Source organism: Hippopotamus amphibius, chromosome 1 (assembly GCF_030028045.1).
Source record: "Hippopotamus amphibius kiboko isolate mHipAmp2 chromosome 1, mHipAmp2.hap2, whole genome shotgun sequence".
NCBI classification, from domain to species: Eukaryota; Metazoa; Chordata; class Mammalia; order Artiodactyla; family Hippopotamidae; genus Hippopotamus; species Hippopotamus amphibius.
In genome coordinates this window covers 33,322,694-33,337,910 of record NC_080186.1, presented here as the reverse complement: position 1 = coordinate 33,337,910, position 15,217 = coordinate 33,322,694, and the positions used below count along the sequence as shown (strand labels likewise).

At 54.8% G+C, this 15,217-nt stretch overlaps 1 protein-coding gene across 1 annotated transcript; it reads left to right on the top strand.

The window, feature by feature from the left end:
• Positions 1 to 2,476: 2,476 nt before the first annotated feature.
• EDN2 (endothelin 2) lies at positions 2,477 to 8,221 on the top strand. Its single transcript, XM_057749989.1, has 5 exons — positions 2,477 to 2,603; positions 2,952 to 3,114; positions 4,747 to 4,869; positions 5,846 to 5,944; positions 7,530 to 8,221. Exons 1-5 carry the CDS (start codon positions 2,540 to 2,542, stop codon positions 7,621 to 7,623), a joined length of 543 nt encoding a protein of 180 aa, XP_057605972.1. The 5' UTR covers positions 2,477 to 2,539; the 3' UTR covers positions 7,624 to 8,221.
• The last annotated feature ends 6,996 nt before the right edge of the window (positions 8,222 to 15,217 follow it).

Genomic DNA, 15,217 nt, shown 5'->3' with positions numbered 1-15,217 from the left:
ATGTTTAATTCAGCTTAATTTTCTCTCCCTGGAAACGAACTCTCGCCAGTGGGGTAGCGCTGTTCCCGGAATGCTCTCACCCCCTAAGACCTGGGCTCGCTCAGGTTCCCAGGTCCGGCCTCTCCATTTCACAGGAGTCCTGCTTGCCTGGCTGGAGCTGAGGGCAGGGGCGGGGGGAAACTGGAGTCGGGCACAGCTTCCCAAGCTGACCCTGCGAGGCCGGGCGGTGGCCCCTGCCCTGTCGTCATCCTCCTTTCACACCGGAGAGCGATCCTGTCTCCTGGTCCGTTTAATTCTTCTATTATGTTTCCCAGACTCGGAGCCTCTCGTTGCCTATTGTCCTGAGCAGGCACTTTGCATTTGTGTAAAGATTAGACACGTTAGAACCTTCGCTCTCACTCCGATGGTCTTTCTCTTTTACTCTCTCAAATCCGAGTTCTTTCTTTCTCGATACGCTCTGCTTCCTTGTCCTTGCTCTCTCTCCCTACCTGTCTTTATCAGCCTCCCTGTTTATTTTCTCCCCCTCCCTGACTGCCCCCTTCTCCCCGCTGACCTGCTTTGCCTCTGTCTTCTCTTCACGGATCAGTAGTTTGAATCCTCTCTCCCCCCCACCCCAACCCTAACCTTGCTTAATTCCATATTTATATTCTCTCAGAGGCTCATAGAAATGACTGAGAGAATTGCTCACCTCATTCCAGAAATACTCTTCTAAATTCTTAGAGAGGCACCACGCGGGGGAGGGCGTGAGCACTGGATGGGGAGTCACCGTGGTTTACTGGAGAGACCAAGACGCAAGTTCCGATGCCAGCTCTGCGTCCACCAGCTATGTGACCTTGGCCGGGCCAGGTTCCTGTGGGAGTCTCCATTGTCGCCTGGGCAGCAGTGGAGCTGGTACCCAGATGAGAGCAGCGGCATCCTGTATCTGTGAAGGAGAGGGGTTGGTAGTGCCCTGAGCACACAGTAGGTGCTTAAAAATGTTTGTTTCTGCTTCCACTGTGGCCTGAGCCAACCTGGGGGAAGGAAGGGGGTGCTGACAGGTGTCTCCCTTCTCTGCTCCATTCTGCCCTGTGTGTACACATGTGTGTATGCCCAGGGTCACATACATACATGTGTACACACACGCATACGCCCTGGGAAGAAACAAAACTGCCTGTTTCTTCCTGGCCATCTCTTTCTCCCTTCCTAAATGTCTAATGATAAACGCGCAGCTGAACACAGCAACTAAAACTCGGGCAGCCTGGGTTCCTGAACTTCCGCAGTTCAGATCCAGGCCTATATGCACTCGTCGCCCCCTCCCTCTGAGAGCACGCGCTCAGCAGAGTGCTGGACCTCCAGATTGTTGAGGAGATAAGCCCAATGTCGTGAGTCAGGCATGAGAGCACAGGTTCTGGGAGCTCCGAGAAATGAGAGGGCCTTTCCTCTTGTGCCTGGAGACAGGGTCCCTGAGAAGGGTGGACTCTGAACCAGCCGGGTGGGGGGGACAGGAGCAGAATGCTGACCCCCAGGAAGCCCCTCCACTGTGTTGCCTTTTTGCAGAAAATCACAGAGGTGAGCCAAGACATCCTGTCATGTCCAAGACGGGAGGCCTTCCAAGAGGCACTTGGTGTGTGTGCCCACAGGCCATTTCTCTGGAGAGGGTTCTGAAGGCCCCTTCTTAGTACCAAGGGAGTCTGGAAGCCAAACAGGTTAAGAACCCAGCATTTTGGCTTTGCTTTGCAAACAAGGAAACTGAGGCCCAGGAGAGATGTCCTTGGCTGTGGCTGCTCAGCTGAACAGGTTCTGGAGGGGGCCAGAATTCCTGTTCCCAGGCCCTAGGGTGGGGGTGGGGGATGGGGAAGAAGGGAAGAAGGATGCTTCGGGGGCGGTGGGGAGGCCGCTCCAGGCTGGCCAGAGGTCAGGGGTGAGCTGTGTTCTTCACTGGGGAAAGCAGGCCCAGAGAGGGCTCTGACTCGCCCAAGGCCACGCAGCCTTGAGCAGGTCTTTCACCTCCCACACAGCAGAAGGGACACCCTCCACCTGGTTGGCAGGAGGCAGGCAGGAAGGCAAGGTGTCCTCCAAGGAAAGGGAGGGTTTTGCTCATGGGACCTCTCCCTCCAAACTCTGAGCTCTGGGGCAAGACCTGTGGAGCAGCCACGGGGAGTGGGGGAGGGGCTCAGGGCACTTGGGCGATGACTTGAGGAGGTCCAGTGGGACCGGGAGGGGTCCGTGGCGGCGGCATGGGAGCCTCAGGACTCCGGGAGGTGCTCCAGGCTCGGAGGGTGGAGCAGGGGCCTTCCCTTCCCCCTTTCCTCCCCCCTCCCGTCCCCCACACTGCGGAGGCTGGGGCGGGCCAGGCGCCCTGGGAGGAGGCGGTGTCCCTGGCTCCCGGCCCACCTGGTGCAGCGGGGCAGGGCTGGACAGGCAGGGGCGGGGCCGTGCCTGGTGTTATAAGAGGCAGTCGGGGCACCAAGGCAATGAGCTATCGGCTCAGCTTGGCTGCAGGACGCCGGCAACAGGCGCGCTTCCTGCTCCGGCCCAGCCTGCGCACTCCGCCACCACCATGGTCGCTGTGCCCACTGCCTGGTGCTCCATCGCCCTAGCCCTGCTCGTGGCCCTGCACGAAGGTGAGCCCCCAGCCTCGGCTGCTGCAGCAGCCCCTGGGTTTCTTTGTCTCTCTCTCCCCCAGGGCTGCTGTGCCCTCCGAGCCAGCTGGGGGCACACCGGGGCAGGAGTTCGGCAGCACGGTGGCTGCAGGGGGCTGTGAGATCAGAGGTGCCGCGGTCCCAGGGCAGCCACTGGCCCTTCCCACTCAGAGCTGCTGGGGCTTCCCCGGGCTGGCCCGTAGCTCCTGAGCAGTGAGAATGCCAACTTCCTCGATTATGCAAGAGGAGGAGCCCAGCGGGTCCCCCATCCCAGCTGTGCCAGGCACCCTGACCCACCTCTCCACCTCTCTCTCCCTCCTGTGCATGCAGGCAAGAGCCAAGCCGCTGCCACCCGCACCCCAGAGCAGCCAGCGCCCTTGCCCCGTGCCCGAGGCTCCCACCTGCGGCCTCGCCGTTGCTCCTGCAGCTCCTGGCTCGACAAGGAGTGCGTCTACTTTTGCCACCTGGACATCATCTGGGTGAACACTCCCGGGTGAGCTACTGTGGGGATCCAAGTGGGGCTGCAGGGGGCAGGGGTGGGGAGTGCTGGCATGCCAGGGTACCTCTGGCACACTACAGCTCTCCCTGGGGGTGTAGGGCGAATAGCAATAGCAATCAGCTATTGTTTCAACTTCCACGTGGGGACTACCTGAGCAATACAGAGAGCTGTCTCGTGAGAATCCTCACAATAGCCTGGTAAGAAAGTGTTGGCTGCATTTTCCAGGTCAGTGTACTGAGGCTCAGAGAGGTTAGGTGCCTCTCCCAAGATCACACAGGAAGGAGTAAGTGGGAGGTGGAGGCTCCATCCTAGGTCTGCGGATGCCAGAGCTCACAGCAGCTCTGCCATGCTGCCTCTGCGTAATCTTCTAAGAATAACACGATTCATGACAGCGCCCATGTCTTGATTGCACCAGGCCCCGTGCCAAGCACTGCTTGTGCACTATCATCTCACGAGCCCCCCGCCCCATCCTCCCCATGAGGCAGGTACTGCCGTTGTCCCCAAATGACAGATGAGATAGCTGCCCCGTGTCACCGGGCAGAGCCGAGGTGGGGGCCCAGGGCTGTCTGTTCTGTCTGCACCCGCACTGCCTCCGGGCCACTGCATACTTCAAGTTGAAGTTTCCCTGTGTGTTTGTGTTTTTTTTTTTTTCCTTCCCCAAATTGCAAAAGACAAGAGAAGCCCGGCACGTAAGCGTGTGTGGAGCTAATCCTCATCCAAACACTGGCTCAGGGCGGGAACCCTGCCAGTCCCTGCGTGCTGGGTCTACCTGGAGTCTTTACAGCTCCAACCACATCGTCTAAAATTAGCTCTGGCATCCAAGATGCTGGTTCAACCGGCCAGAGGGCCCTGCCCTGCCCCTGGCCCGCCTCAGCCAGACTGAATCTGAAATCGATCTCAGCTGATCTCACACACACGTGTACACACACACACACACAAGCACGCCATGCACACTCACCATTTTTAAGTCAAAACTCTAAGAAAGGGCTTCCTAGGTGGCGCAGTGGTTAAGAATCCGCCTGCCAATGCAGAGGTCACGGGTTCGATCCCAGCTCCAGGAAGATCCCACATGCCGCGGAGCAACTAAGCCCGTGTGCCACAAAAAAAAAACAAAAAACTCTAAGAAACATTTGTCACCCTTCCAGGCAAGTGGTGACCAGGGAGGGGCAGCTTAGCCGTGAACCTATGTGTTTACTTCTGTGAGATGGCATTTCCTCCCCTCCTCCCGGACAAGCCGAGGGTCTTCTTTGAGAACAGGGGGACCAGCTTGGCTCCATCAGCTCAAGTTCCTGTCTGGGGGGGGGAGGGGCAGGGAGGACAGCTTCCACCGCCCCCTCCCCATGCTGAGAGCCTTACTGAGCAGGATGGAGCTAGCTGGAGGGGAGCAGGGGCCCAGAGAGGGGAAGGGTCTTGCCCTGGGCTACCTGGCACCTAAGGAGGAGCCTGCGGTGGTACTTCCTGAGGTCCGGAGCTGGTTGCTTTCGCTGCCACCCTGGTGGCAGGGGTGGCCATCGCAGTGTGCAGTGTGGACCGTCCCGGCTTGCCAGTGGTCCTGGTTTATCTAATCCTCCCTCCCCGTCTCTCTCTGCACCCTTCACCGCTACCTTGCTGGCTGCCCGCCCACAGACAGACAGCTCCTTACGGCCTGGGAAACCCGCCAAGACGCCGGCGCCGCTCTCTGCCAGGGCGCTGTGAATGCTACAGCACCGGGGACCCCACCTGTGCCACCTTCTGCCTTCGAAGGCCCTGGTAAGCGGGCACCCAGCCTGCAGGGACGAGGGGCGGTGGCCAGCCTGGATCTGCCCTGGAGGGCAGGGTGTCTGGGAGGCCAGCAGAGGAGCAGAGCAGCTAAGAGGGGGGCAGGGGGGAGCAGGGGCCAAGGGGCCCAGAGGCTGCCCTGGGGTGTCAGGCAGCATCCCTTCCTGCGGGAAACCAGTCGCCCCTGAGTACCCCCTCATCACTGCCCACCTCTGGGGGCTTCTGAGAACATTACGTCCCCACTCCTGGGCAGGAGGGATTCTCCCTAAGTGGCGGCTGAGGCCGCTCAGGCCCAGAGAGGGGACAGGACTTGTCCTGCCAGGCCACACAGCTAGTCAGATGGAGAGCTGGGCCTTCAGCCTTGTCCACTGGGCTTTGGGTTCGGACCTGAGGCTCAGGGAACTTTGGAGCCTTCTCGGTGGAGAAGTAACATCTGGAGTTGGGAGGCCACAGCACCATCCCAGAGTTGCCACAGAGCTGCTGGGAGGGCCTTTGCCAAGTCTCTGCACTCTCTGGGGCTCAGTTTTCCCATCTATAAAAGGGGTGGGAGACTTTATTCCTTCCCTCCTCCACGTGGAGCATTTGGGAAAACAGAAACTGTCTTCACGGTCCCCAGCCTCCCGTTCCCATGACAGTTTACGAGAAACTCCTCCCCTGAGACTCCAGCTGTGGCTCCACCCCTGCCTCAGTTTCCCCTGCAAAGGGCCCGGCTCAGCTGCAGGTGGCTGGATTCCGGGAAGGCCGGCCACCCAGCTGCCTTCTTTCGGAGGCTAAGAACACATTCCCGGTAGCTCAGTTTTCCTCGGTCGCCACCCCACCTGGGAAAGGAAGGATGCCAGGTGCACAGGGTGGAAATGGATCTGCTCCTGAGGGCGGGTCGGTGGAGTGGGGCTGGGCCGGGCCTGCCACCAGGTGGCCTTGGGGCCCTGGACAGCCCCTCACTTGGGCCCTAATGCTGTTCATTCAGGACTGAAGCTGTGGCAGTCCCAGGCAGCGGGCCCGCTGCAGCTGTGTTCCAGGCTGGCAAGACACGGGCCACAGCCGGAGAGCTCCTCCAGCGGCTGAGGTGAGGGGCGCCTGCACTGACTGAGCGCCTTCTGTATGCCTTGCACATTTCCCTTCTTCTCCATATGAGGCAGGATTGGGTCCCCATGGGGCAACCAACAGAAGCTCAGAGAGGTGCAGGTGTTTGCCCGAGGTCACACAGCAGGCTGTGCCACCTGGCTGACTCCGGAGCCTGTGCTCTTCACCACCGTGCTCTTTGTTACCACCAGGCCTGGACGTGGACTTTCATAGAGGGTTGGAGGGCTTGTGACTCTGGAAGGTCCACAGGTGTTCATTCAGGCTGTGTCTGAATCAAGCATCTCCCACATGCTGGGGTCCAGAGGGGCACCTACCCGGCCTGGCTCCCTCCCAGTGTCTGAGACTGGATTGCCTCCCTGGCGGCCTCAGTATGGTTCCAATCTAGGCGTGGCACCCAGGAGATGCCCATGAATATTTGTCCAACCAAAACGACTTGAGGACAGAAACCCCACAGCCAGCCATGCAGCAGGGTGGCTAAAGGAGAAGCTTCTGAGCCAGAACTTCCTGACTTAAGCCCCAGCCATACCACAGACAAGCTTTGTGGCCTTGATCTTGTCACTTAACTTCTCTGTTCTTCCGGTTCCTACCTGTGAGGCAGGGACAACAGTGCGTCCACCTAATGGGCTTGTTGCAGGTCAGACACATTGATACACATGAAGAGCCTCAAACAGGGCCTGGCCTGAGGGAGCTCTGGAGGTCTGGCCATGCCCACCTCTGTCCCTGAGGGCTCCTCAGGACTGGCCCGTGCCGGGGTGTGGCCTGGCCCCTCAGGGGCTCCCATGTCTTTTGGGAGGCAGAAACACAGGAGAAAAGGCAGGGTGGTGGGAGAGACAGGACCCAGGATATACTAAGGCACTGTCTAAGGATGAAAAAATTCAAGATAGGACTTTGCAAATGCTTGGCACTTAGTAAGCAGCAAAGAGCTTGCTTTGCCAACCTGTACTCAGCCTCACGCCAGTCCAGCCCTGTTTTTATTTTACAGACCAAGAAAGGGGTTCAGAGAGGTTGAGACCCCTGCCCAAGTACCCATAGCTGGGAACCAAAGCCAGCCTCCCAGCTCCCAGTCTAGAACGCCTTGAGCCAGGATGAGGCCACTTGGATGATGCGAGAGTCCCCACCAGGGTCTCAGCCAGGTTCAAAGGGCAGTGAGGACCCATACGTATCTGGGTTGGACCACCTTGAGCTGGACCTTGAAGAACGGGAATTTTAGGAGGTGGAGTTTGAGTGAGCAAAAGGAAAACAGCCTGGAAGGAGCAGCATGGACAGAGGTGCAGAAGTGGGAAGGCAGTCAGGGGAGGTCCACGGGGCTACTCTTGGCTGTCCAGTCACTCTGGTGGTACTTGATGTTGAACATCAGTTTTGTCAAAGCTCCTTATGGGCAGAGAAGATTCTAAGCTGGTCTGGCCTCTCCTTGACGTTCAGACCTTGTTTTCAGGGTCAGCTGTGGCTGCCCTCTGACCCCTTGGCTGTGAGTAAGGGGTCCATCCCCTACACCTGCTGCCTCTCACAGGGAACTCTGGAGTGATCTGTATCTCCTGAGATGCTCAACTGACCTTTCTCGATTCCAGGGACATTTCTGCAGCCAAGATCCGCTTTGCTAGGCAACAGCAGAAGGCAGTGAGGGAGCCCAGGTCCACACAATCCAAGTGGAGGAAGAGATAGCTCTGGAAGCTGAAGGAACTTTGGGAAGGAAACCTGTGTGGAGCCAGGAGGAGAGGGGCATCCCAGGATTGGGAGACCCTCCACCTGTTTCCTGGGCCAGGAAACCTGCCTGCTGGAGTTGGCACAAGCTCTGGCCTCCTCGCCCTGGAGAGGGGGCCTCCCTCAAGAGAGCTCCATGCCCTCACATTGCCCGGGAATGCCATCAGTCCCCAGGCTGCAGGGTGGCCTCCCACACTGGTTCCGGCCCCACAGCCCTGCCCAGAGAAACAGCGTGGGAAGTGCACTAACCTGGAGGCTGCATTCCAAGAGGTGTCCCGTCTGGTGGCTGCAAACCAGGAACGATGTGCACTGATGGACACTCACACCTAGGCCAGCCCTGGAGGCTGGAAGGGTCTACCCAGGACTGAAGTCCCCGCTGGGCCCCGTCTGTCCCCTCCAGCTCTCCCTCCCCAGAGTCCTTGTACCCACATACCCTAGGGACACTCCTGGTGAGAAGGGCCTGCTCTGCTTCACCTGTCTGTATATAACTTATTTGCTCTAAGAACTTTGAAAATTCCGATTATTTATTTTAATGTATTTTTTTAGACTCTCAATTATTTACCTGTGAACTTGTGTTTGTAATAAACAATGAAATGGTACTCTAGTATTTTGTCTTGGCTGAGGCAGGGGTAGGAGGCACCTCTCAGGAAGGGGCTGCTTGGAAGTAAAGAGAACACAGGAAGGGGAAGAAAAGAGCCTGGACAGGTGGCTGGAGCCCTGAGTTCCATGCCCCTGTGTCCTGACTGGGCAGCTCTGGCTGCTAACCCACCTCTCTGGACTTTTGTCTATTGTGTGCCTGGACAGCCATTTTCAGCTTTTTAAAAAAAATTTTATTTTATGTTGGGATATAGTTGACTAACAATGTTGAGTTAGTTTCAGGTGTACAGCAAAGTGATTCAGTTGTACATGTACATGTATCTAGTCTTTTCAAATTCTTTTCCCATTTAGGTTATTATAGAATATTGAGCAGAGCTCGTTGTGCCTTACAGTAAGTAGGTCCTTACTGATTGTCTATTTTAAATGTGGAGTGTGTATATGTCAATCCGAAATTCCCAATCTATCCCTACCCTCCAACCTTACCCCCTTGGTAATCATAAGTTTGTTTTCTAAGTCTATGACTCTGTTTCCGTTTTGTAAATAAGTTCATTTGTATCATTTTTTTTTAGATTCCACATATAAGCGATGTCATATGATATTTGTCTTTCTCTGTCTGACTTACTTCACTTGATATGATAATCTCCACGTCCATCCATGTTGCTGAAAATGGCATTATTTCATTCTTTTTAATCAGCCATTTGCAACTTTGACATCCAGGGTTCCAGGACCTACATTTCCATCAGGACAGGCCTTTCCCCAAAGCATGTTTAGAAGGAGCCAAGACTATGAGGGTGCCAGGACCCACTTCTGCTCTAGTTGCCCTGTCCAACCAGGGGCCACTCCTGAGGCCTGGAGCAGACCTGTCCAGTGAGAGCCGGGCTGGGAGTGATTCCAAACTGTGTGCCGCCCTCCTAGCCGGTGATGGGTGTTGTGGTGGAGTCACAGCCTGTCTCTGTCCCTCACCTTGGGCTTGGAACAGACCCTCCTGGGGGCATTCAACCCTTCTCTGACCAAAGAAGCCAGGGCTGTAGAACCCAGTTGGCCAATCATGCCAAGGCCCAAGAAGCTGCCCACACGAGTCCCAGGGCCGGCCAGAAGCCAGGGCCACCCCCACTGGCAGCTGCCTAGACCCACAGTCTCCATGGCTGCCAAATCCCTCTGCGAGCAAGCTGCTCCCTTTTCCCCTGGCTGGCTTCTGCTGGGAATGGCAGGCAGTGGCCTGGGCCAGCTATTGAAAAATAATTCTTTACACACTACTTTAAGCCTGCCTTGTCCATGAAGCCAGCCCCAACCCCCTCATGGGAGAATAACATGTTGACACGTATTGAACTCCTCCTCTACACTGGCACTTTACCCAGATGAACTCACTTCATCCTCACAACAATCCTGTGACATAGGTACTTGTATTATCCCCATTTTACAGATGAGGAAACTAATGCACAGAGAAGGCAATTGACTTGCTTAAGGTCACACAGCAAGTAAGTGGCCGCATCAGATTTGAACCCAGAGTCTATAGTACATATGTATGTATGTACGTATTTAATAAATATTTGTTGATTGAATTCATGGATCACCACTGTAGAATGACATTGAAAAAAGATTTCTCTTTCTGAGCCTCAGTTTTTTAATCTATAAAATGGAAAACAATAGTCTCCACCTGTAGAGCTTGTGTGACCCCTAAATGGATAAGTTATGGTCCTAGGCTCAGCCCTGGGCCTGATAAGAGGCAGGGGCTGCTTGTCAGGCCATCAGTGGTGACGATGTAACAAGTGGGACAGGCACAGAGCTGCAGGGCCTGAGGGGAGGGGAGATTGGGGTTGGCTGGGGTGCAGAGAAGTGGTCAGAGAAAGACTCAGGACTGAGATGCTACTCCCATAGCCTCAAAGAAGAGTAAGACTCAAATCAATAGAAAGAAAATGAGGAGGGAGCCCCAGACGAAGGAGACAGGAAGGGTAAAAGTTTGGCAGCGGGAGGCGCGATGGCGTTTCCCACTGAGGACCCCAGGTGGCCAGAGCATGGCAGGGGTGGGTGGAGAGAGGAAAGAGCAGCAGGAGATGAAGGAGATGAAGCCAGAATACCCTGGAGGCCAAAGTAAGGAGTCTGAACTTTTTCTCGGGGGCCCTGGGGACCTGGTCAGAACCGGACTTTGGAAAAATGCCACTAGAGGGCCTCACAGGGCGAGAGCAAATGAGGAGACAGAAGACAGGGAAGGAAGGTCACTACCAGCCCTTAGGGGTCCATCCTGGGTGGTGAGAGTTGGTGTGATGGAGCTGCCCAGTCGCTTACTTTCTACCACTGCCCAGGATCCCAGCACACCTCCCAGATCTCACTGAGCCTGATGCCAGGTGACCCTCACTCCCTGGTGGCCCAGCATCCCATTCAAAATGACCCTGCCTCCTAGGAAATCCCAAAGCAACAGCCAACAGCCAGGCTAGGCAGCTGTGTGGGGCAACCCCCGGACGGCAGGTGTGATGGAGGCCAGGCAGAGCAATGCAGGCTGAGGGTGTGTCAGAGGCCCAGGGAATTAGGCATTCACTGCCCTGGCCAGAGTTCAAAGATCAGCGACCCAAATGATTAAGTGACAGATGATTAAAGGGAGGAGAGGAGACCCAGGAGGCAGGTAAAGGCAAGACGATACCATGATCCCCTGGATCCTTATTCTCAGGAGATGAGGGCCCCTGGCTGGGGCCCCGAGCTTTAGGGGGTCCTGCCCTAGCCCTCAGACAGCCATACCTCTCTCCCGAGATGAGAAGTTTGCAGGGCCAAGGGTCACGGGCATCCAAAGTCTGAGCCTGCTTCTAGACCGCATTCCAGGCAGCCAGCACCCCAGAAGCGTGGGGGAAGGTGAGGCAGAGTTTGGAAGAAGCAGAGGAAAACGTCTGAAGAGCAGCTGCCAGATCAAATTGAACCCTGGCAAGAAAGGCGTCGACGGTTCAGAAAGTTTGTCTGGATTTTCCTGCCTTTTCCATAAACACTCACGGGTTTTGTCAAGGCTTTCTGAGTCAAATCCGTGTTCCTTTTGACTGGAACACCAGGCAGAGATCGGCCAGAAGAGGGCACAGGGTGACCCAGATTTATTCGGGTCACAGGCACACATGGAAGCAGAGGGGAGTGCAGCTGCATGTCCAGGGCCATGTGGCCTGATACGCATCCAGGCTGTGCACTGGCCCTTTCCTGCCCTGGGCTGCCTCTCCCTCCACCCCTTCACTCAGCAAAGAAGCCCAAGGAATTAGTTTTGCTCTTGCTTTTTCACTCTCTCTCTGAATCTCGGGGTTTTCGGTTGAGAAAAGTCATTTGCCTATCAGGGCAATGGATCATTGGAATGTGGCATCCACGCATTCAATGATTATGAGCAATCACCGTTCAGAGACTCTTGTGAGCAAGAAAGCCACAGCCCTTGCCCTCACAGGCCAAGAGGAGAGCCCTTTAAGAAAACCCTGTTTCCTAGATTCCACATACATGCATTAATATACTATATTTGTTTTCTCTTTCTGACTTACTTCACTCTGTATGACAGTCTCTAGGTCCATCCATGTCTCTACAGATGACCCAATTTCGTTCTTTTTTATGGCTAAGTAATATTCCATTGTGTATATGTACCACATCTTCTTTATCTATTCATCTATCGATGGACATTTAGACTGCTTCCGTGACCTGGCTATTGTAAACAGTGCTGCAATGAACATTGGGGTGCATGTGTCTTTTTGAATTACGGTTTTCTCTGGGTAATGCTGAACCAGTTTGCGAGGCAGAAGTGGAGACACAGATATAGAGAACAAACATGTATGGACACCAAGGGGGGAAAGTGGCGGGTGGGATGAATTGGGAGATTGGGACTGTCATATATACACTAATATGTATAAAATAGATCACTAATGAGACACCTGCTGTACAGCACAGGGAACTCCACTTCGCTGTACAGTAGAAACTCACACAACATTGTAAAACAACTATACCCCAATAAAAAAGAAAAAAAAAGAAAGAAAGCCCTGTTAATATGAAGGTAGAAGTGATAGCAAACATTTATTGAGAGCTCATTAAGCGCTCATTGCACTTGAATTCCTTGGTTCCTCACAGCAACCTTACGCAGCAGGTTCAATCATTATTATTCCCATTTTAGAGGAGAGATAACTGAGAAGTTAAGTAACTCGCCCAAAGTCTCACGGCTAATATGTGGCTGAGCTGGGATTTAAATCTCAGACTCTTAGCTTGTATGCTGTCCTGCTGCTCTAAGAAAGTAGATCCACAGGTAGCCCCTGGGGTGGGGGAGCCCGGCAGGCTTCCTGAAGGAGGTGACATCTAGGCCAAGCTCCAGGGAATCACTCAAGTGAAGGAGGAGGGTGGATAAGAATATTCCAGGTGGAGGGAACAGCAGAGGCGAAGGTTCTGCGGGGAAGGGAGCTATCTCAGCTGCTCTCAGGGAGCAAAAGAAGAAGGGGGCGTGAGGGAGGCTGGAGGCAGGCAGGCAGGAATGGGCAGGGCCCTCCTGAGAGCCTGGCAGGGGGAGGGGCCACCCGCAGGGAAATCCACAGCAGCTGACACCACCCCCTCCCCCACCTCCACCACAGCCCCGGACAACGGTCTCTCTGGAGGATATCACCATGCCTGAAACATGCCTTTGGATCAAACCACACTTGCCGCCCTTGAGGTCTCACAGGCTGGCAGGGAAGACAGAAAAGGGCAAAGTGAAGGGAGAGGACGTGGGTATGTTACAGGCTGCCCTTCCAGCTGGTGCGGGAGGGAGAGGGGAGGAGGGCAGGGAGGGTTTGGAGAAGGAGTAGGGTTTGCAGGCACTGCTAGGATGAGGGAAAGGGCCGGAGCATGGAAGGCTCCAAACAGAGGCAGCCAGCCTGATGGGCAAGGGCCAGGCTGGGAACAGCAGTCAGTGCCAGGAATTTGAACTTGAGTGATGGGCAGCCAGCGAAGGCGGTTCATCAGGGGAGAGAGCCAGGACAGGATCTGGCCTTGGGAGGTTGGCTTATCCTTGGCCCTTCCCACCTCCCCGGCCAGTGCTTCCAGCTCAAAGGGGCCCTCCCAGCCCCTCGCAGGGGAGAGCAGGGTGGGCCTCGCCTCTGCCTGCCAGGGACCTGAGCCAAGAGCCCTCAGCAGCTCGGAAGGGGGCCATGTGCGGGCCCGCCAGGAACCCTGGAAGAGGAATGTGGCCTAATTAATTCTCCAAAGCTCAGAGGGCCTCGCCTTGTAGGAGCAGCTGCCAGGACAGGCCTGCCAGGACGCCACGGGCCCAGCCTGTCTATCACTCAGTACGCGCAGGGACAGCAGGCTGAGAGCCGGGAGACAGGGGCCCAGGGCCCAGCCCCTTGCTTCCAGGCACGCACGTGTCCTCCAGCCCCTTCACAGTAAATAATGCAATAATAGTTACAGTGATAGCCAGCAGGCCTTAAGGGCTGAGAGTGTGCCAGGCCCTGTGCGAAGCCTGTTGTACTCACTTCTCATCTAATCATTACAAGGGCCAGTGAGGTGGGTACTATTATGATCTCCATTTTGCAGATGAGGAAGCTGAGGCTCAGACGGGTGAATTTCCCTGGCCAGGATCCTGTAATCAGAAAGCACAAGCAGGGAAGCCGGGAATTGGACCCAGGCAGTCCGGGCCCCAAGATCATGCTGTCATAACCACCACGCTGGGCTGGCTCAGCAGGGGAAATCAAGGCCCAAGGAGGTGGGATGCCTCTCCTGAGGACAGTCAATTAAAAAAGGCCCTGGGATACTGAATGGGGTAAGTACCTGAGGGGAGAAATGCCACACCCCTGTTCTCGGCTTGAATTGCCTCCTCCCGAGGTTTCTCATGGGGCTCTTCCTCTCCTGGCCTGTATACAGGTCACCTTCAGAGACGTGAGACTGACTACTCCAGGCAGGTGGGGCTGGAGGAAGCGATCCTGTCTTACAGGGTCTCCACCGGTTTGGTCCCAGTGGCATCATAATGACACTGCCAGCTGCGTGGCATGTTCTCAAAGACTCCTCCTAGCGGTCTTATTGCCCTCCATGGAAGAGTGGGGGGTGGGGAGGGGGGCACCATGGCCAAGGGAGGCTCAGAGTGGTGCAGGGATGGGCTGGACCAGGGCCCTCCAGCTAGAAAGTGACAGACCCAGGACAAGATGGGCACCCAGACTGGCCTGAAGCCAAGACCCTGCCCTTCCCCTATAGGAGACCAGAAAGACAGCAGTGCAGCCACATCCCATCCCCTCTCTGAGCCTGTTTCTCGTCCACTGTAGGGGATAAGAGGACCAACCTTATAGGCTTGTCCTGAAGTTCATTAGTAACAGCTCACATTATGGGTACTTCATGTGTCAGGCACTGTCCGAAGTACTTTATTTAATTTTTTAAAATTTTCCAAAACAAGGTTTTATTCATGGCTATATAGCATAAGGCTGTACCATATGCATTTGTTACTCTGTAGGTGTATATTTAAGTTTGTCCCATCTCCCACCAGTGCAGTAAACACTGTGTGCTACATTTATACATAAATTTTATATTCATTCCTAATTCTTTTTTGCTGCATATTTTTTATTGAGACATAATTCACACCCCATAAAATTCACTCCTTTAAAGTGTACAATTCAGTGTTTTTTTTAATATATTCAGTTATACAACCATCACCACTATCTAATTCCAGAACATTTCCATCACCCCGAAGAGAAATACCTCACCCGTTAGCAGTTACTCCCCATATCCCACTTCCCTGGCCCCTGCAAATTACAAATCTACTTTCTGTCGCTATGGATTTGCCTATTCTGGACATTTTATATCAGTGGAATCATATAATAACTGGCCTTTCGTGTCTGGCTTCTTTCACTTAGCATGATGTTTTCAAGGTTCATCTATGTTGGAGCAAGTGTTGGTACTTCATGCCTTTCCATGACTGAATAATATTCCCTTGTAGACACAGACCACATTTTGTCTATCCATTTGTCTGCATTGTTTCCACTTTTTTGGTTTAAGC

Coding starts and splice junctions, on each gene's coding strand:
- EDN2 (XM_057749989.1), top strand. CDS start 2,540: ATGGTCGCTGTGCCCACTGCCTGGTGCTCCATCGCCCTAGCCCTGCTC. Junction 3,115..4,746: donor ATCTGGGTGAACACTCCCGG/GTGAGCTACTGT, acceptor GCCCGCCCACAG/ACAGACAGCTCCTTACGGCC. Junction 4,870..5,845: donor TTCTGCCTTCGAAGGCCCTG/GTAAGCGGGCAC, acceptor CTGTTCATTCAG/GACTGAAGCTGTGGCAGTCC.